Source organism: Ptiloglossa arizonensis, chromosome 1, assembly GCF_051014685.1.
Source record: "Ptiloglossa arizonensis isolate GNS036 chromosome 1, iyPtiAriz1_principal, whole genome shotgun sequence".
NCBI classification, from domain to species: domain Eukaryota; kingdom Metazoa; phylum Arthropoda; class Insecta; order Hymenoptera; family Colletidae; genus Ptiloglossa; species Ptiloglossa arizonensis.
This window is the reverse complement of record NC_135048.1, coordinates 28,489,709-28,509,843: the sequence shown is the minus strand read 5'-3', so window position 1 is coordinate 28,509,843 and position 20,135 is coordinate 28,489,709. Positions and strand designations below refer to the sequence as shown.

Sequence of the window (20,135 nt, the reverse complement as noted above, 5' to 3'; positions counted from 1 at the left end):
CGAGGCAACACCACGGTCCCGACAAAGAATGAGTCGCGTGCTCGCTCCGGAAGTCGAAACTTGACATTGTCGAAGGGAAGTGTGACGCGCGCCAGGGTAAACACTCTCCACACTCGTTTCGTCTCGCGACGGACGAGGTGTGCCTACGCTCCCCCGTCCCCACCCCACCCACCCACCAATCCACCCGACCGCACCCCCCTCTTCTTCCTGCCGCGAGCCGGTTCTCCTTTTTCCTTCCGCCCTTTGCGTTTCACCGTCCCGGTACGCGTTTCGTCGAAACTCGATCGTGTCGCGTGCCGTGAGGTGTTTCCGCGAGTAAAGAGACCCGTCACCGACGCGCCTCACCGCCGACGACAGTCGTCGATCGTCGTTCGAGGTGGATCGTTCGTGTCCCGTCGGTCGTCGAAAAGTCGCGCGAGCCCGATCCAGTGAAAAGTAATATCTGGGTGAACCCGTGCGACTGGATCGCGCGGAAAGTAGAGTTTTGGAAAGATGTGTCGATCCGTTTCGAATCGATCGAGCGAACAGTGAGATATAGAAAGCCCGTTTGGACGCGTTTCGAGTCTATACGACCCGGTGCGACCCGTTTCGAGTCGATACGACCCGGTGCGACCCGTTTCGAGTCGATAGGACTCGGTCCGGCCTGTTTCGAGTCGATACGGCTCATTACGACCCGTTTCGAGTCGTTGCGACCCGTTTCGAGTAGATACGACCCGATACGATACGTTGTAACCCGTTTCGAGTCGATACGACCCGGTGCGACCCGTTAAGACCTGTTTCAAGTCGATACGACCTGTTCCGACCCGTTTCCAGTCGATACGATTCGGTACGATACGTTGTGATCCATTTCGAGTCGATAAGACCCGGTGCGACCCGTTACGACCTGTTTCGAGTCGATACGACCCGGTGCGACTCGTTACGACCCGTTTCGAGTCGATACGACCTGGTGCGACCAGTTAAGACCTGTTTCAAGTCGATACGACCTGTTCCGACCCGTTTCCAGTCGATACGATTCGGTACGATACGTTGTGATCCATTTCGAGTCGATAAGACCCGGTGCGACCCGTTACGACCTGTTTCGAGTCGATACGACCCGGTGCGACTCGTTACGACCCGTTTCGAGTCGATACGACCTGGTGCGACCAGTTTCGAGTCGATACGACCCGGTACGGCGCGTTTCGAGTCGTTGCGACCCGTTAAGACCCGTTTCGAATCGATACGACACAGTGCGACCCGTTACGACCCGTTACGACCCGTTCGCGACTCGATCGAGGGAAAACTAGTGCCTCCTGGAAGCTACGTGACCGTTTCGACCAAGGAAAATCCTATTCCAGGACGCGATGAAGGAGACGCTGGTAAAGCGAGATATCAAACGCGAGTGGGAGGACAGCCGTGCTGAGGAAGGTTCGCCCAGGATGACAGCGACCGAGGAACAACCGGCCGAGAGTCCCCGAACGGTGATCACGACCAGGAGACACGTGCGCACCATCACGACAGCCGGACAGATAACCGAGTCCGTTCAGGAACCGGAGCCCGACTCGCCCGACCCCGGCGTCATATCCGGCAATCTTCAACTCGAGCCGCAACACCATCATCAGCACCACCATCAACACCCTCATCATCATCATCATCTCCAGCATCCGTCGGTCGAGCAACAGCATCAACATCGGCAATCTCGACCGCGCGTGTATCAAGAAGAAGAACAAGATCAAGCTGGCCAACAGACCTCGCAGCATTTCGTACAGATCACCCAGGCGGACGCGGACGTTCAGCAACATCGTTCCAGCGAGCAACGGGTCCTTTATCTGGCCAATGGTCAGGAGGTGCAGGTCGAGATACCGGACACCGTCGACCCCAACAGTACGCTGACCGTCAAGGAACAAACGAGGTGAGTTCTCCGAACGATTTCGACCTCACGTGGTGGGTTTCGTTTATTTGTCAACGGTTGTACCCGAGCACGGGAACACGAAGAAGAAAAGTAGGCAGAAAGTAGGTGGAAAGTGTTGGAGAGTCGAGCACCAGGTGACAAAGAGTATCATTCGCACGAATGTGTAAACACGATTCCAGAAGTCATCGATAGGGGAGTATGCGATCCCCAAAACGTTAAGTTCCACCGAGTCGGGTGTTGTTGGGTTCGGGTCGAGGCTCCGACCCGATTCGACCGAAACCCGTGACTTCGAGGTCCCGTGCACCCCTACTCACCAGCACTGTTGCATATTTTCGTCACTCGTTGCTTCAAGTGTGATACGTCACATATGCCACGTCTACGAAGTTTCAGGACTAGATTGATGAAACATCGAAATATTTGTGCTAGCTTCTCGTATGGTTTCACTCGTGATCGCGTAAATAGTGTCACGAGGTTTGACCAATAACTGCTTCCAAACGGGCGTGATCAAACTCATTCAACATTGCGCGAATCGAGGTCTCACGTGTCATCGATTGACAACAATAACGGGTCGCTGATTCAAAGAGTACTCTCTGAAAGAAATCGGTCCTAAAATTTCGTAGATGCAAAATTCGCGACTATCGAGACGAACGATCATCCGGTTCCGTTTTTCTGACGAAGGTACGAAGCCACGGGCACCGAGAGACCAGACGCTGAGAGCATGTACGGTTACGCGACGGACGCTCAGCAGCTGAGAAGGGAGCAAGAGAGGCGAGCAACATCGGCGACAGCTACCCAGCAGAGGTATAGTCCACGTGAGGGGGGACAGTCGAGCGGTGGGACCGGATCGAGCCGAGCTCAGTATCATCAGAGTTCACCGGTGCTGGTCAGCAACGAGGAGTACGAGGCTGGCTCGATGGTGTCCAGAGCGAATGCTGCGACAACCGCGGCGAGTGTTCAGCTCGAGTCACCGGTTCCTCCTTACTCACCGCCGATCAGTGACGGTATACGTGGCGCGGGCAATCAGCAACAATCAGCTCAGCCGCAGCATCACCTGGTCACCGGTTACACGGACGCAGCTGGAGCTGGTATCAAGTACGAGACGGACGCGGCTAACGCGGCCGCGGCGGCGGCATGCGCGGAGCGTTTCGCCGCTGCGGCCGCTTCGGAGAACATCAAGGTGTCCAGCACCTACACCACCCTGGAGACGGTCGCGATCCCGCCGTCGCAGACTGTACAATACGCACAGTACATCTCCGGAAGCGAAACGTTCCAACAGGCACCCACCTACACGTACGCCAAGTCCGGGGATCAGCTGATCCTCACCTATCCGACACCCGCTCAACTGGCTTCACGCGTCGGCGGGGTGAGTAATATTTTCACGTCGGGGGTAACACGGCCTGGATCGGGATGTATTGGGTTCGGGATCAAGGGAACCCGGGTTTCTGGCTACTTGTAGCCCCCAACTGATATTTGTAGGTAGTAGAGAGAGCTGATCAACTTTAGAGTAGCTTGTACAAGTCCAATGTTTCCTCTGATCGTCCAGTGAATCTGTCACAACCCTAACCGAGGAATATCGGGTCGAGATCCCGATAACCCGGGTTTCCAACTATTTGTAGCAACCCCCAACTGATATTTGTAGGTAATAGAAAGAGCTGACTAACCCTAGAGTACCTTGTACAAGTCCAATGCATTTATGATTTCTCTGATCGTGCAGTGATTCTGTTACGACCCGTACTGAGAAATATCGGGTTGAGATCCCGATAACCCGGGTTTCCAATTACTTGTAGCAACCCCCAACTGATATTTGTAAATAGTAGAGAGAACTGACTAACCCTACAGTACTTTGTACAAGTCGAATGCTTCTATGATTTCTCTGATCGTTCAGTGATTCTGTCACGACCCGAACGGAGAAATATCGGGTTGTGATCCCGAAAACCCGGGTTTCCAATGGGTACACCACTTGTAGCAACCCCCAACTGATATTTGTAGGTAGTAGAGAGAGCTGGCTAACCCTAGAGTACCTTGTATAAGTCTAATGATTTCTCTGATCGTCCAGTGAATCTGTCACGACCCGAACCGACAAATATCAGGTCGGGATCCCGAAAATCCGGGTTGCCAACAGGAGCACAACGTGTTGCAATCCCGAACTGACATTTCTAGATGGTGGAAAGTGCTGTTTAATCCTAGAGTATCTCACCTGAGTCCAAGGTTTCTATGATTTAACCTACGAGCTTTCATTCGACTGCCCACGCAAAGTTCCTGGGGCAAAAATGTCCCAAGTGTCTAACTTCGTAACACGACAAGGTGACGAAGAAAACACCAGAGCATTCAGTATGTCTATTATGATATTTCTAATTGAACAGTATATTATGAAGATGCTACGAGTCGAGGAAGCAGAAGGACCAGATCTAAGGATGTAAAGTTTAGAGATGTAGCATTCAAAGATATAGCATTCAAAGATATAGCAGTCAAAGATAATAGCAGTCAAAGATATAGTATTCAAAGATATAGCATTCAAAGATAGAGCATTCAAAGATATAGCATTCAAAGATATAGCATTCAAAGATATAGCAGTCAAAGATATAGCATTCAAAGATATAGCAGTCAAACATATAGCAGTCAAAGATATAGCATTCAAAGTTATAGCATTCAAAGATATAGCATTCAAAGATATAGCATTCAAACATATAGCACTCAAAGATAAAGCATTCAAAGATATAGCATTCAAAGATATAGCATTCAAAGATATAGCATTCAAAGATATAGCAGTAAAAGATATAGCATTCATAGATATAGCAGTCAAACATATAGCAGTCAAAGTTATAGCATTCAAAGATATAGCATTCAAACATATAGCATTCAAAGATATAGCATTCAAAGATATAGCATTCAAAGTTATAGCATTCAAAGATATAGCATTCAAAGATATAGCAGTAAAAGATATAGCATTCAAACATATAGCATTCAAAGATATAGGGTCTAGAGACCTAAGATTCAAAAATCCAGGACCCTAGGATCTAATTATCTAGTCTAGGACCCTCTTAATTTCAGTAGCACAGATAACAATTGGGTCTACTGATCCCCAGACTTGTTACATCCAACGATACAAGTACAGTACTCTAAGGTTATCAGAACTGAGTTGCGAGTAACTTAGAAGTGATTTCAAATCATTGTGTATACCATTTTACATATTTTCCAATTTCAATGGATTCATTCGATCCTCCTTAAACACTCTACAGGTGGATCCACCCGGGAGCGCGTACATCAAAGGAGATCCTACTCTGGCCTCATCTTTGGGAGCTTCGCGCAGTGTCTCAATCCACTACGAGCAGCCTGGCTCACCCGGGTCTCAGATGACCGTGTACGGTGGTGGTACCGGCTCGTATTCGTACGCGAAACCATCCGCCTCCGGCGAGTATTGGTCCACAACTGGGACACCGTCCCCTCCTACGTTTGAATGCGTCCAGGGTTACCAAGGTATGACGACCATCTCCGTCAGCGACGCGGCCAACATGCAGCTGTACTCCGGCGGCGGTTACAGCGTGCCATCCAGCAACACCGGAACATCGTCACCTTGGGCAGGCCTACCACTCTCCGGGCCCGAGGAAGGTTTTGACGCAACCCTGGTGACCACCGAGCCGAAAGAGTGCTCTGGTTGCTCCACCCTGACCACTATCTGGAGGAGGGACGATACGGGCCATTTCTACTGTCACAATTGCCTCTATACCAAAGTAAACGGAATGAACCGATCAGTCATGAGATGTGGCAAACCGAAGCAACCTGTAGCTCAGGTAATTCAGTCTACCATTTGTGTAGAGTTGGAGTTGGGATGAAATGACGATGATCTCGTCAAGTTTGCGGTCCGTTGAGCGATACAACTGCTCCTCGCTGCGCGATAGAGGTTTGGTCGGGTCAAGGATCCGTAGTCCAAAGTGTTCGAAGGTGTAGAATTCAAAAATGCAAAGTCCAAAGGTGTAGGTTTTAAAGTGATAGATTGAATGATGTAGAGGCTCGATGATGTAGGGTTCAAATATGTAAAGTCCAAAGATGTAGGGTTCAAAAATGTAGAATTTAAAGATGTAGGGTCCAAAGATGTAGGATTTAAAGGTCTAGAGTTCAAAGATGAAGAGTTCAAAGATGTAGGGTTCAAAGGTGTAGAGTTCAAAGATGTAGAGTTCAAGAATGTAGGATCCAAAGATGTAGGATCCAAAGATGTAGAGTTCAAAAATGTAGGGTCCACAGGTGTACAGTTCAAAGTTGTAAAGTTGAAAGATGTAGGATCCAAAGGTGTACAGTTCAAAGATGAAGAGTTCAAAGATGTAGAGTTCAAAGATGTAGGGTCCAAAGATGTAGAGTTCAAAGATGTAGGGTCCAAAGATTTAGGATCCAAAGGTGTAGAGTTCAAAGATGTAGAGTTCAAGGATGTAGGGTCCAAAGATGTAGAGTTCCAAGATGTAGGGTCCAAAGATGTTGGATCCAAAGGTGTAGAGTTCAAACATGTAGGATCCAAAGTTGTAGAGTTCAAAAATGTAGGATCCAAAGTTGTAGAGTTCAAAGATGTAGGGTCCAAAGATGTAGGATCCAAAGGTGTAGAGTTCAAGGATGTAGGGTCCAAAGATGTAGAGTTCAAAAATGTAGGATCCAAAGTTGTAGAGTTCAAAGATGTAGGGTCCAAAGATGTAGGATCCAAAGGTGTAGAGTTCAAGGATGTAGGGTCCAAAGATGTAGGATCCAAAGATGTAGGATCCAAAGGTGTAGAGTTCAAACATGTAGGATCCAAAGTTGTAGAGTTCAAAAATGTAGGATCCAAAGTGTAGAGTTCAAAGATGTAGAGTCCAAAGATGTAGACTTCAAAGATATAGGATGCAAAGGTGTAGGGTACAAAGATCTAGGATCCAAAGGTATAAGATCCAAAGACGTAAAGTTTAAAGATGTAGCATTCAAAGGTATAGGCTCCAGACACCCAAGATTGAGAAATCTAGGATCCAGTGGCGTAGCGTGCAAAATCATAACGTCCAAAGACGTAAGCTCCAACAAAGATTCCATCACGTCGACACAAAATTCTTACCGTCCCACGATCGAAAGCGCCAACTGTCTTGGCACTCTGCAGATCTCGGGAGTTCTCTGCACGAGTTTCTCCAGCCGTAGCGCGAAACAGCGCGATCCAAAATATTCGCGACGCGTCGCTCGATGCTCCAATTTCTCAGAAAACACGAAAACAAGCGTTCGCGTTATAGCTCGCGCTTCGATCGGAGCGTTGGGGTAAAAAAACACGTATCCACGACGGCAATTATACAATGTGTGTGTCAGATTAAAGTTAGTTAATTCCCGAGGTGACGCGTCGGGGACACTCGGTATCGAACAACCTATTCTACTTCTCGGCTCTCTTCTCTCGCATTCTTCGTTCCTCGTTCTCCCCGCCCCTCTTCTCCTCCCCCCACCCCCCACTCGCTGCGGCTCCCCACTTTTTGTACGCGCGCGAAAAATGGAAAGGCGAGAACGCGTTATCTGTCCTGTAACCGGGCAAACAATCGCGCCGAGAATTACAGGCGGTTGTTTGCTCCGGTTTCTTCGCCGCAAACGCTTCCACTTTCGCGCTTTCGATTACGCGCACCTTGCCGCGGCCGAACGAAACACTTTTTTTGTCGGAGCAACATTTCAAAAACCCGGACGAAATTCGCACGCGCCGTGACTCTCGAGATCAAATAGATTGATTTATAGTAGGAGATCAATAGTAAGATTTTGGAAATTTCGAGAACTGTTTTTTAAATGAAAATTCGTTCGAATAAATCGTAACGAATATGGTTACTTTTACCGTAATTTTGTCCGTCGAATCTGAAAAGAAAGGATGTGAAAATTGAGAGCATGTAACGACAGGAATATATTTTTGTTATTTTTGTTATTTATTGAATATATTGCAATTGATTTTCATTGAAAATTATAAGTAAATTGACGTGTAAAATAACGTCACGAGGAATAATTTATGTTACTTGCAATTTGCTATGAATGAGATAGTATGAATAGGTATGTTTGTCTTTGAACGTAATTGTGTCGGTTAAGAACAGGAAAAGTGACTGTAAAAAAAAGAAACCGTGAATTATAATTCTTATGACTTTATCGAAGGAAAGCAACGACATAGGAAAAATGACGTGCTTTCAATGCAGAAAGAATGTCAGTGGCTAGCTAATAAGATTCGAGTGTTTGCATTGAGAACAGAGAAGGTGGTGACACGTTCACGAGCTCGTGGTTCGATCATTTCAGACGGGCGTAAGAAGGACAGGAGTACAGTGTGCGAATTGCAGGACGAGCAACACGACCCTCTGGCGGCGAAACAACAATGGCGAGCCAGTCTGCAACGCCTGTGGCCTCTACTTCAAGCTGCACAACGTGAGTCTGGGGCGCGTCGGGTCGGAGATGTTCCAAAAGGGTCGTCGAGTCTGGTATATTGCAAATGGATCGTCGGGTCGGGGATGTTCCAAAAGGGTCGTCGGGTCTGGTATATTGAAAATGGGTCGTCGGATCGGGGATGTTCCAAAAGGGTAATTGAGTCGGGGATATTGGAAATGGGTCGTCGGGTCGGGGATGTTCCAAAAGGATCGTCGGGTCGGGGATATTGCAAACGGGTCGTCGGGTCGGGGATGTTCCAAAAGAGTCACCGGGTCGGGGATGTTCCAAAAGGGTAGTTAAGTCGGGGATATTGCAAATGAGTCGTCGGGTCGGGGATGTTCTAAAAGGGTCGTCGGGTCGGGGATGTTCTAAAAGGGTCGTCGGGTCGGGGATGTTCTAAAAGGGTCGTCGGGTCGAGGATATCGCAAACGGGACGTTGAATCAGGGATGTTCCAAAAGAGTTACCGGGTCATGAATATTGCAAATGGGTCGTCGGGTCGGGGATGTTCCAGAAGGGTCGTAGGGTCGGGCATATTGCAAATGGGACGTCGAGTCATGGATGTTCCAAAAGCGTCACTGGGTCAGGGATATCGAAAACGGGTCGCCGGGTCGGAGATGTTGCAAAAGGGTCGTTGAGTCGGGTCGAACGACACTAATGAAGTAATTACTTTACTTAAAATATAATTTCGTTGAATCTCGATTATTGAGGGGAAATTTGGACTGAAGAGTCCTGAAACGATTGAGATTCGTGCAGTAATCGATTCAACCAATTGAATAGACGAGTCAAAGAATAGTTCAAAAATCAAAATCAACCGTATAAAATGCGTTGAACTACACGTTGAGATCGAGAACAGTGCAAAATAAATACTCTAACTATAGCCATATTTCGTGTAGTTTCTTAAGTTCAATCAGTGCAACACTCAAGATTTTCAAACATCTCAAAACGTGGTTGTTGAGATTGTACTTTTCTCTGACTCGTCGATTCAGTTGGAATAGAAGGATCTCCACTTGCGTGGTATGTCCACACTAGCTGTGGTCAGTGTTACTTCCATCTTTAACTTTACTCCTCCCACTTATTACTGCAATGTAACGAAGGCTCTCGCGCAATGATCGAGGTTCTATTCTACTGGGTGTCGCTCCATTTCGGATATGACCAATCCAAAGAGAAGGAGCCCCACTTGCAATAGTGTATCTCCTTTAGCTATGGTCACTACCTTCATCTTTATCCTCAGATCTCATATTTGTCAAGGCAATGCAACGAAGGTGATTCTCGTGAAATAATCGAGGTTCTTATTTCATCGGTACTTCATTAAGAATATACTCAATCGAAAGAACATCTTCACTTGCACACTATGCCTCCACAAGATATACCCACTATTGTTTCCTCCTTTTATTCTAAGCTTCAATCCTTATATCTACTAAGGTAATGCAACGAAGCAAGCTCTCGTGAAATCAATGGAGGTTCTACTTTACTGGTACTTCAGTTAAGACATATTCAATCGAAAGAGCATCTTTACTTGCACACTATGTCTCCACTAGCTATACTCACTATTGTTTGCTCCTTCTAAGCTTCTATTGTAAGCTTCAATCCTTATATCTACCAAGACAGTACAACGAAGCAAGCTTTCGTGAAATCAATGGAGGTTCTACTTTACTGGTACTTCAGTTAAGACATATTCAATCGAAAGAGCATCTTTGCTAGCACACTATGCCTCCACTAGATATACCCACTATTGTTTGCTCTTTCTATTCTAAGCTTCAATCCTCGTATCTACCAAGATTACAACGAAGCAAGCTCTCGTGAAATCAATGGAGGTTCTACTTTACTTAAGGCATATTCAATCGAAAGAGCATCTTCGCTTGCACACTATGCCTTCACTAGCTATACTCAACATTATTTGTTCCTTCTATTCATAGCTTCAATCCTCATATTTGCCAAAACAGTGCAACGAAGCAAGCTCTCGTGAAATCAGTGGAGGTTCTACTTTACTTAAGGCATATTCAATCGAAAGAGCATCTTTACTTGCACACTATGCCTCCACTAGCTATACCCACTATTGTTTGCTCCTTCTAAGCTTCTATTGTAAACTTCAATCCTTATATCTACCAAGACAGTGCAACGAAGCAAGCTCTCCTGAAATCAATGGAGGTTCTACTTTACTGGTACTCCATTTAAGACATATTCAATCGAAAGAGCATCTTTGCTTGCACACTATGCCTCCACTAGCTATACTCAACATTTTTTGTTCCTTCTATTCATACCCTCAATTCTCATATTTGCCAAGACAGTGCAACGAAGCAAGCTCTCGTGAAATCAATGAAGCTTCTACTCTACTGGTACTCCATTTAGAATACATCCAATCGAAACTACTCGCACATTATATCTCCACCGTGTTCGGTGTCCGTTCCTTTCATCTCTAGATACACTAGTTCCACTGCTTCGTTGCACGGAGCAGGGCTCACGCGTAATAATCGAGGTCTCGATGTACCGATGTCGCTCCGTTTAGATAAATAGATAAGTCGTTTATTGCGTGTGCTCCGGGGCAGTGTCCCCAAAGTGAGAATTAGCATACGGTGCAAAGTATAATAAACGCGACCCACGCGTCTAGATAAGCAGAACTCGGGCTCGTGCGAAGCGGTGCGACAGTTCTGAGCGCGGAGAAGCGACGAATAGACGAAGATGAGTTTCAGGCTCGTTTCATCGCCGGTGTCTCACGGATCGATTCACCTCGCGAGCGTCGCGTCGCGTCACAGAGGCGGTCCTATGTTTGTACAACTGTCGTCCAACGGCACGTCCTCCGATTTGTCCCCGTGACGAACGTATATTTTCGCGGGCCACGCGCGCGGACGAAGGTGAATTTTCGGACGCGGTAGATAACTACTCGTGGCACCAAACCGTCTAGGAATCTACGGTAATGCGTGCACACGATAGCGACGATAGCGCGTCGCGACGACGACGAGGACGACGATGACGAGGACGACAGTGGCCACTCGATGCCGCGCGAACCAGATTCGCTGTGTTCGTCGAAGGACGCGGTGGAATGCGGCGTCGGGCCGCAAACAGAGACGGTCGAGCCTCTCTCGCGATGGTATTTTCCGAGAACGTAAGAAACGTTGAAACGGTTTCACCTGTGTTCTTTCTCCGCGTGCGTGAGCGAGCGAGCGAGCGAGCGAACGCAACGCTTACGCGCTCTCGTTTCTCTGTGTGCCGTCGGCACGGCTCTCCGCCGCGCGGAAAACAAACAACGAACCTCCGGTGTTTGTGCTGCTCCGTAACCGGGATCACGACTCGCGACTAGAGCCGGGAACTACTTGTCGAATTTTTTCACCGTGCTCGTCGACCGTACGTGTACTCGGTGAACGTCGAAAGTTCGAGAAACTCGACTATTTGGTACTCGAATACTTGACTCGCGACTAGAGCTGGGAACTATTCGAATTTTTTCACCGTGCTCGTCAACCGTACGTGTACTCGATGAACGTCGAAAGTTCGAGAAATTGAATTATTCGAACGGTACTCGAATACTCGACTCGCGACTAGAGCCGGGAATTACTTGTCGAATTTTTTCACCGTGCTCGTTGTGAATACGTGTACTCGATGAATATCAAAAGTTCGAGAAACTGGACTATTCGAACGGTATTCGAATACTCGACTCGCGACTAGAGCTGGGAAGTACTCGTCGAATTTTTTCACCGTGTTCGTCGACCGTACGTGTACTCGGTGAACGTCGAAAGTTCGAGAAACTCAACTATTCGAACGGTACTCGAATACTCGTACACTCGAGTGTTTTTCGTTCACCGACGTCTGGAGTGGTATTTGAACAGTATGACGCAGAGTGCGTAAATCAAGTTCTTCGACTTCCGTGGTTCTTTTAAAAATTGCTTCCTCGTTTACGTGGGTTGGGTTACGAGCAGACCTGTTTCGTTCAAGTTTCTTTACGTTGAATGGGTACGACGTTTCGAACGCTACTCGAGTATTTGTCTATTCGAGTGGTACTCGAATATACGAATATTACTTGAATATTCGAGTATTCAAATGTTACTCGAATATTTAACTATTCGAGTGCTATTCGAATATTTAATTATTCGAATGGTACTCGAATTTACGAATGTTACTCGAATATTCGAGTATTCGAATGCCATTCGAATATTTGACTACTCGAGTGCTACTCGAATATACGAATATTACTCGAATATTCGAGTATTCGAATGATGCTCAAATATTTAACTATTCGAATGATACTTGAATGTACGAATGTTACTTGAATATTAGAGTATTCGAATGCCACTCAAATATTTGACTACTTGAGTGCTACTCGAATATTTGACTATTCGAATACTTGACTATCCGAATGTTTACCTCCTTGTGTAACCGTCCGAATATTTGTCTATTCGAGTATTTGTTCACTTCTATCTACATATCCGTGGTATTTGAATAGTGAGACCGGGAGTGTTTGAATCAAATTCTTCGAGATCATCATTCGTTCAACGCGTTCACCGCGATACGAGCCCTATGTGTCTATATACCCCGTGTCGTAGCTTTATTCCGTTCTAACCACGTTTCATTCAGCATTCGTTACGCGATAAGACGATGTCTGCGTCCGAGGTATAACTTCATCGTGAAAAACGTCCAATAACTCTGGATTCCCGTTACTGTCAAATATGAAGTATCAAGTACGGTGACTCGTTGACCGTTTCGGAAGTTTTTCGTTTCGTGAACGTTATCGCGCTTCGTGGATCGCGATCGTGAGCGTCGATACCGCGCGGCAAGTTCAACTGGCTCGTCTTATCTGACGTTACCAATTTAATTAAACGCGGGGAGACCTCTATCGAAACTCTAAATTCCGTTCTCCCGTTCTGTTCCCATAACAGGTGAACAGGCCGCTCAGCATGAAGAAGGAGGGGATACAGACGAGGAAGAGGAAGCCGAAGAATCACACGGGGATGAGTGGGGGTTCAGCGGGGCCCAGCGGCGTGTACAAGACCGAGATTAAGTCTAACTTACTCGGTGAGTCTTCGGTGAGCAAGTTTGTCATTCAGTTCTTTCTTTCGTCGTCTTTCACGTTGTTTCGCATCACTCCGACGCCTTGCTCAGCGGTCACGTGGTACGATAAATCGGCTCGGGTGTACCTACAGACACGGACGAGTCGTTTTTCGGGTCGTTTTTCGGGTCGCGCGACCCGGGTTCCTCCCCGACCCCGTGTTCCATTCACCGAATCGATGCACATCAGTTACCTACAAAAACCGTTTTTTTTACTTCAAAAATTAAAGAAACATATTTTCCTTTTCGAATAAATTCATCGAAATGCGAATTTCGCGTTTTGTGGAATTTACGAACGCCATTTTTGCAAAAGCCCTACGTCTTAAGAAACTCGATAATTCCTTTTCGAATCGTTTCCAATTACTAACGAAACGGTACGGTCGTCCAGACCGAGAAACGAGTGGATCTGTGTCGATGAGGTCGAACGAATACGATGGGTCAGGAGACAACATTCAAGTTCCATTATCGAAACTCGAATCGTTTTTTTGCCACGTGAAGTCGGTTGTTATCCCTTTCTCGAGATTCGAGCGGCGCAACAGGTGACGGTATCGACGCCACGGATCTCACAGTGCTGCGTCGTCGTCCTTGGATCGCAATTAGAATCGCGAATCGGGACCAAAGTCCGCCGGTGAAGACCGTAAAGCAAACAGTGGTTGACGATTCGCGCGTGTTAGATGCCAGATATAGATAAGGGACCACTGACGGGGGAAATCCGCTGGTACGAGCCACCAGTCGCGCGGAGTGGTCGAACGAGAGTAAGAGACGATGGAAGCGAGCGGAAAGATGAGAGAAATGAGGAATTTTTTGCGGGTGGTTCGCGTGTGTGTGACGGGGTACGGGGTAGGGGGGGTAGGGAAAAAATGGCACTCGTAATCGACCGATCGCGGTCTGTGTGTGTGTGTGTGTTTTTTTTTTTCACGTTCCAGTGGACTCGCTGCAGTTGAACATGTACGGGACCGGTGGCAGCGGTAACGGGGGCGGGGTCGGTGTCGGGACCGGGACTGGGAGCGAGAGCGGGAGCGGGAGCGAGGGAGGGAACGGTGGGTCCGAGGAGAGACGTCCGCCTGTAGGTACACCGACCACGGCGCAATTGGGGCACGCGCACTCGCCCCTCGCATTACCTACCGCCGCCGTTCTCAACCGTCAGACCACCCTTACGTAAGTCTTCGCGACCCTCGCGTCGATTCATCGACGGAAATGTACGAGGATAATTCGAAAATTGAACGTTTTCGAATTGTCGTCGATGATATTCACCATTTTCGAATTGTGGTCGACGATATTCGAGAGAATTTGAAATAATCTCAAACGTCAGACCACCCTTATGTAAGTCTTCGTGAACCTCGCGTCGATTGATCGACGGAAATGTACGAGGATAATTCGAAAATTGAACGTTTTCGAATTGTCGTCGATGATATTCACCATTTTCGAATTGTGGTCGACGATGTTCACTGATAGAATTAGAAATAATCTCAAACGTTAGACCACCCTTATGTAAGTCTTCGTGACCCTCGCGTCGATTCATCGACGGAAATGTACGAGGATAATTCGAAAATTGAACGTTTTCGAATTGTCGTCGATGATATTCACCATTTTCGAATTGTGGTCGACGATGTTCACTGATAGAATTAGAAATAATCTCAAACGTTAGACCACCCTTATGTAAGTCTTCGTGACCCTCGCGTCGATTGATCGACGGAAATGTACGAGGATAATTCGAAAATTGAACGTTTTCGAATTGTCATCGACGATATTCACCGTTTTCGAATTGTGGTCGACGATATTCGAGAGAATTTGAAATAATCTCAAACGTCAGACCACCCTTACGTAAGTCTTCGCGACCCTCGCGTCGATTCATCGACGGAAATGTACGAGGATAATTCGAAAATTGAACGTTTTCGAATTGTCGTCGATGATATTCACCATTTTCGAATTGTGGTCGACGATATTCGAGAGAATTTGAAATAATCTCAAACGTCAGACCACCCTTATGTAAGTCTTCGTGAACCTCGCGTCGATTGATCGACGGAAATGTACGAGGATAATTCGAAAATTGAACGTTTTCGAATTGTCGTCGATGATATTCACCATTTTCGAATTGTGGTCGACGATGTTCACTGATAGAATTAGAAATAATCTCAAACGTTAGACCACCCTTATGTAAGTCTTCGTGACCCTCGCGTCGATTGATCGACGGAAATGTACGAGGATAATTCGAAAATTGAACGTTTTCGAATTGTCATCGACGATATTTACCGTTTTCGAATTGTGGTCGATGATATTCACCGATAGAATCGGAAACAATCTCAACCGTCAGACCACCCTTGCATAAGATTGGAAAGAGTAGATTTTGACCAGTTTTTATTAACTTCTGTATATATACATATGCATAGTGCAAGAAAATATTGGGCCATTTTGGACACTTCGATTGCCTGTTATTAAGTTCTCTTTGACTGATTAAAGAGAAATGTCTGATCTACAGAAATGTCCAAGTACACTCAATTCTTTAACCAGAGCTCTTGAGAAAAATAATAATTTAAAGATAATAACAGGCAAGCAAAGTGTCCAAAATGGTCCAATATTTCCTCATTCTGTGCATATGTATATATACAGAAGTTAATAAAAACTAGTCAAAATCTACTCTTTCCAATCTCGTAATAATCTCTCCCCCTATCTTCAAGAAAGTACTCCATTCATATATTTCCAAGTACACACAAGTCTTTGACTAGGGTTCTTGAGAAAAATAATATACCGAGAACAAATCGAAAATTCACAGTTCTCGTAAGTTGGAAGTCGATGGTCAATTTGGTTGGAGAATGAAAAAGATGCAATCTAAAAAAAAAAAGAAACACGATTAAACGTTACAATATTTTCTAAATGTAATGTACAATCTTCTATTTAGTTATTATTAAAAAAGGAATATTAATTTACACGAACATTAGGATTCCAGCGTCTTTACTTCTGATTTTGTTTAAGTGTGTCGATTATAATTCGATAACGGAAAACCATGTGTTTTAGAATGTTTGTATTTTGAATCGTTGACAGTCGACACGTGAAAGTTGAATATCGACCCTTAAATGCGGTTTCTTTTCAAACGTTGCGAATAAAATTGAAAACATAGTTTCACTCTTGATAATAAATAAATATTAGCTGGTAAATTGATTAAAATTGACAAACATTTGTTGTAGAGATTCAGTGGCGAGTGAGAAACGTGTCGTTAGCGTTTAATGATATTTAGGTATATGTTACAAATTAATATGTCGCATATTAAAAATAAATACGGTTCTGCAACTAAATATGCAACTTAAATATGCATTTAAAGGTTAATTTCGCACGAACACGCGGTTCGGGGGGATTCCCGATCGAATATTAATCGGTCGATTCTGTTTCCAGCGTGCCACCACTAGAGCCAATCGCTAGTCAGTCCAGCGGCGACCTGATCTCGGTTATAACTTCTACGACGGCGATTCAAGCCGAGAGGACGTAAGAGTGAGGATTGCGATGCCATGAACGAGAATCGGAACGAGAAGGAGAGAATGTGCAGCGTGTTCAGAAAAAAGAAAAAAAAAACAGAAAGAAAAACGGATACTTCCTTCGAGTCGATTCTACGCGCCGAATTAGGCGAAAAATGTCTCTTGCCGTTTTGCGATCGGGTGCTTCGTTTTCGAGATACGAGTGATTAAAGTTTACGGGCGCGACTTCCGGGGCGCGCTGTTCAAATCTCGAACCGCTGCGCGCGCAACGTCATTCGCTAGATGCGCGGTACGCTGAGAACACACCTTGAATGCACCTCCGTGGATCTTAGCACGCGTTTGCACTGGTTTTAACAATCCTTCGCGCGCCCATCGTATTTGATCGTTTTAAACACGTTTATTACTACGATCGTACAATAGTGTGAGTTATTTATCTTCGTCATTGTAGAATTATGTTTACGGTAGAACGCTGGATTCTCGATATTCGTTCGCAAATCAAGTTTAATAATATTTACGTCTTTATTGTACCATATGAAAATGTACAGAATGGTGTAAAAGCTCATCTTGGCGGTTATTAATTCTAATCTATATATAGCACAGTAAATAATGGATAATGAATTTTATTTCAATAACCCTTCACTCAGGTGTTGCTTTCGATTGCAATGTAACGGTAACGAATTTCAGAAAAAATTCTACGAGGCCTTTTTTTTCTCGTCTTCGATATTTCAAGTTTCGATGTATTTTAATTGCACAGAATTGTGAAACGTGGGAGGTCGGTAAGTGATACGAGACACCAGGTATCGGTCACTCGTATGTACAATTTATGGCTAGGGTCAGAAATGGACTCTAGGTTTCGCTCCGCTAGCACATCTATTTTATAACTTTTCTTCTCGGGAGATCATGTAACAGCGTCTGGGTTAAGTCAGTGTCCGCTGTGCAGTTTAGCAGCGACAATGACCAGAACAGACACACAAGGCGAAATTCGAACCTCCACCGTCATAAATCTTACACGCGATTGACCTAACCTCGAAGACCGAGCTGACTCCCCACGTTTCTCAACTGTTTACACTTTCTTGTGTCCTTTGATTATCGATACGGTCGAGAATATTTCTTCGATGTATCGTAGAGGGCAACGAGAAGTGCGCGAGCACGGTTTCTAAGTCAGTATACTTTCAACAATGGAAACGATAAGAACCGTCTCGCGGAACGCATTCTCTAATTTGTTATTTGTAAAGTTTTTTTTCTTCGTCGAGTGTGAGAAAATCGAGAAATTAGCTATCGGATGAATGGAACGTAATCGTGCCGCGTTCTACGTGTAATCGATTCTACAAGGACGAAAAGAAAAACATCCGTAGCGTATGTGTTGCGTGCAAGGGTTACGATTCATCGATATGTGCGACAGAGTGTGCTTTTATAAGTGAAATTGCGCGACATAAACGATTTGCTTCGTTGATGCTTGAAAATTTGACTATCAAGTACGACCCGCAAGTGGTTAAATTTAGGTTAAATCGTATACACGTGACTCGTGGGTGGTTAAAACAGAAGTAAAACATGTGTGTGTGCGTGTGTGTGTGTGTTTGCGGTTTCAGCTTTACGAGTTGTAAACAATGCAGTGTGGAAGTCGAATCTGTACACATTAATCGACCATGCCTCGAAAACGAAGCGTGGGATTGCAAAATGGTAAGTGATTTTTTCCTTCTTTCGGCACGTAGAATTGCCCCTGAAGAAGTGTCTCTCAGTTCTGTTAGTATATATAAATATATATATATATAAACAAAACAGCAAGAAACATTATCGAGCGTGCCAGCGTATTTGCGTTTTTGACGACACGAGCGCCATGGCGTCGACAATCATTACCGACCGAGTTTCCATTCGGGTCTCGTCAGCCTCGACATCGGAAATTTGCCACTTCGCGTATTTTCTAATCGGTGAGAGAATCGATGTCTAAAAAATCACCGACGCTCGCGGGACCACATCCTTCGGAAACAACAACCTTTCGTTCCTATCCCCGTTCCTTTGTTTCTATTTATTTGTAATTTCAAGCAACGACGATCTCGAATCGTTGGCGATTCTCTAAATTGCGTAGCAATCTTTCCGATTCGATCGTACAGCTGCGTGTTCACGTTAGACTAATTGTAAGTTACGACTTTTATTAACGAGATCGAATCAAGTTCGATTCTTCGTGACACTTTCGAAGCAATTTCACAAATCTGTATACTACGAAATTGTACACTCTGTAAAACGTTAAATGTTTCTAAAAAAAAAAAAAAAGAAACATCAGCGAAGAACAACCGTTCAAACTTTTCGCCGGTCTGAAATATGGCATCGAATTCATTTTCGGATCCACGTGTACGTTTTTCTCGATTTTCTGTCAATTTTGTTCCACTCCGTGCAAATCTCATCTGTAAAGCAAAGAGCCGCCACAATTGCACAGCGTATCCACTGCAATGTCGTGCGCAAACACGCAGCTTTATCGGAACGGTTCGACGGTCCTTGACTCTCGAGGTACGCGCGAGCTCTGTTTCACCGATCGCGCTCAGTCGTATCGACCGTCACTCCGTAGTTAGTCCGGAGTACACCGCCCTCTGCAGATGAGGGACGGAAACAGTTAATTTTCAACGTCACGCGTCGTTCGTTGGCCGCGCGCTGCCTCCCGCCGCGGCGATCGTTGTTGTTTTCTCTCACGGTTCGAACGCGAAACGAATACTTTCGTTTTTTGCTCGTGGCGGTCAGTTTCGCGCGCATCTTGCGAATACACGCGGCCGCGATCGTTCGCGACCGTGGAGGATCCTTCGCGCATATACGCGTACACGAATAAATATACAGTTACACGTATGCGCGACGCGCACGCGCCGCAAGGAGAGCGAGTACGCGCGGGGCAAGTAGATGGTATAGCGAATTAAGCCCCCCCGCCCCCGTCCCCAAAGAATAGTCTATTGCACACGCACGCGCTCGTGCGTCGCTCTGGAAACGAACGAATCGAGTATCGGCGGGCGTCGGTAGTCTTCGCCCCGTGCTCGATCCGAGCGCGATAATATTTATTCCCCGTCTATCGCGGAAACGCGTACGACGTTCGTCGTCGTGGGCCACGAACCGATCGTACGCAAATGGTTTCGTACGCGTTTCATTTTCGGCGAACCGAGAATAAAACGAGTCGACGCGCGTTCGTCGAGAGTGCCCGACGTTCCTCGTACTCGTGATCACCGGCGCAACCTCCCACTCCGGCGTCACTCGGGAGAGGCAGGGAACGAAACGATCCCGTATCGCGGGGAACGCGCGGTGCTCGATGATTTCTTTTCGTTCGAGCATTCCACGCCGCCTGTCCCCGAGGACGAAACCGCGAAAAACCTTG

General features: G+C 46.1%; 1 protein-coding gene across 1 annotated transcript; it reads left to right on the top strand.

Moving 5' to 3' along the window:
- The first annotated feature begins 1,334 nt into the window (after positions 1–1,334).
- On the top strand, positions 1,335–17,633 carry LOC143147866 (uncharacterized). Its single transcript, XM_076313551.1, has 7 exons — positions 1,335–1,888; positions 2,567–3,251; positions 5,128–5,679; positions 8,150–8,275; positions 13,145–13,280; positions 14,240–14,471; positions 16,704–17,633. Exons 1-7 carry the CDS (start codon positions 1,341–1,343, stop codon positions 16,795–16,797), a joined length of 2,373 nt encoding a protein of 790 aa, XP_076169666.1. The 5' UTR covers positions 1,335–1,340; the 3' UTR covers positions 16,798–17,633.
- The last annotated feature ends 2,502 nt before the right edge of the window (positions 17,634–20,135 follow it).

Excerpts from the sequence above, each read along its gene's own strand:
- LOC143147866 (XM_076313551.1), top strand. The coding sequence starts at position 1,341 with ATGAAGGAGACGCTGGTAAAGCGAGATATCAAACGCGAGTGGGAGGAC. Across the intron at positions 5,680-8,149 it reads CGAAGCAACCTGTAGCTCAG|ACGGGCGTAAGAAGGACAGG; the intron begins GTAATTCAGTCT and ends CGATCATTTCAG. Across the intron at positions 14,472-16,703 it reads AACCGTCAGACCACCCTTAC|CGTGCCACCACTAGAGCCAA; the intron begins GTAAGTCTTCGC and ends TTCTGTTTCCAG.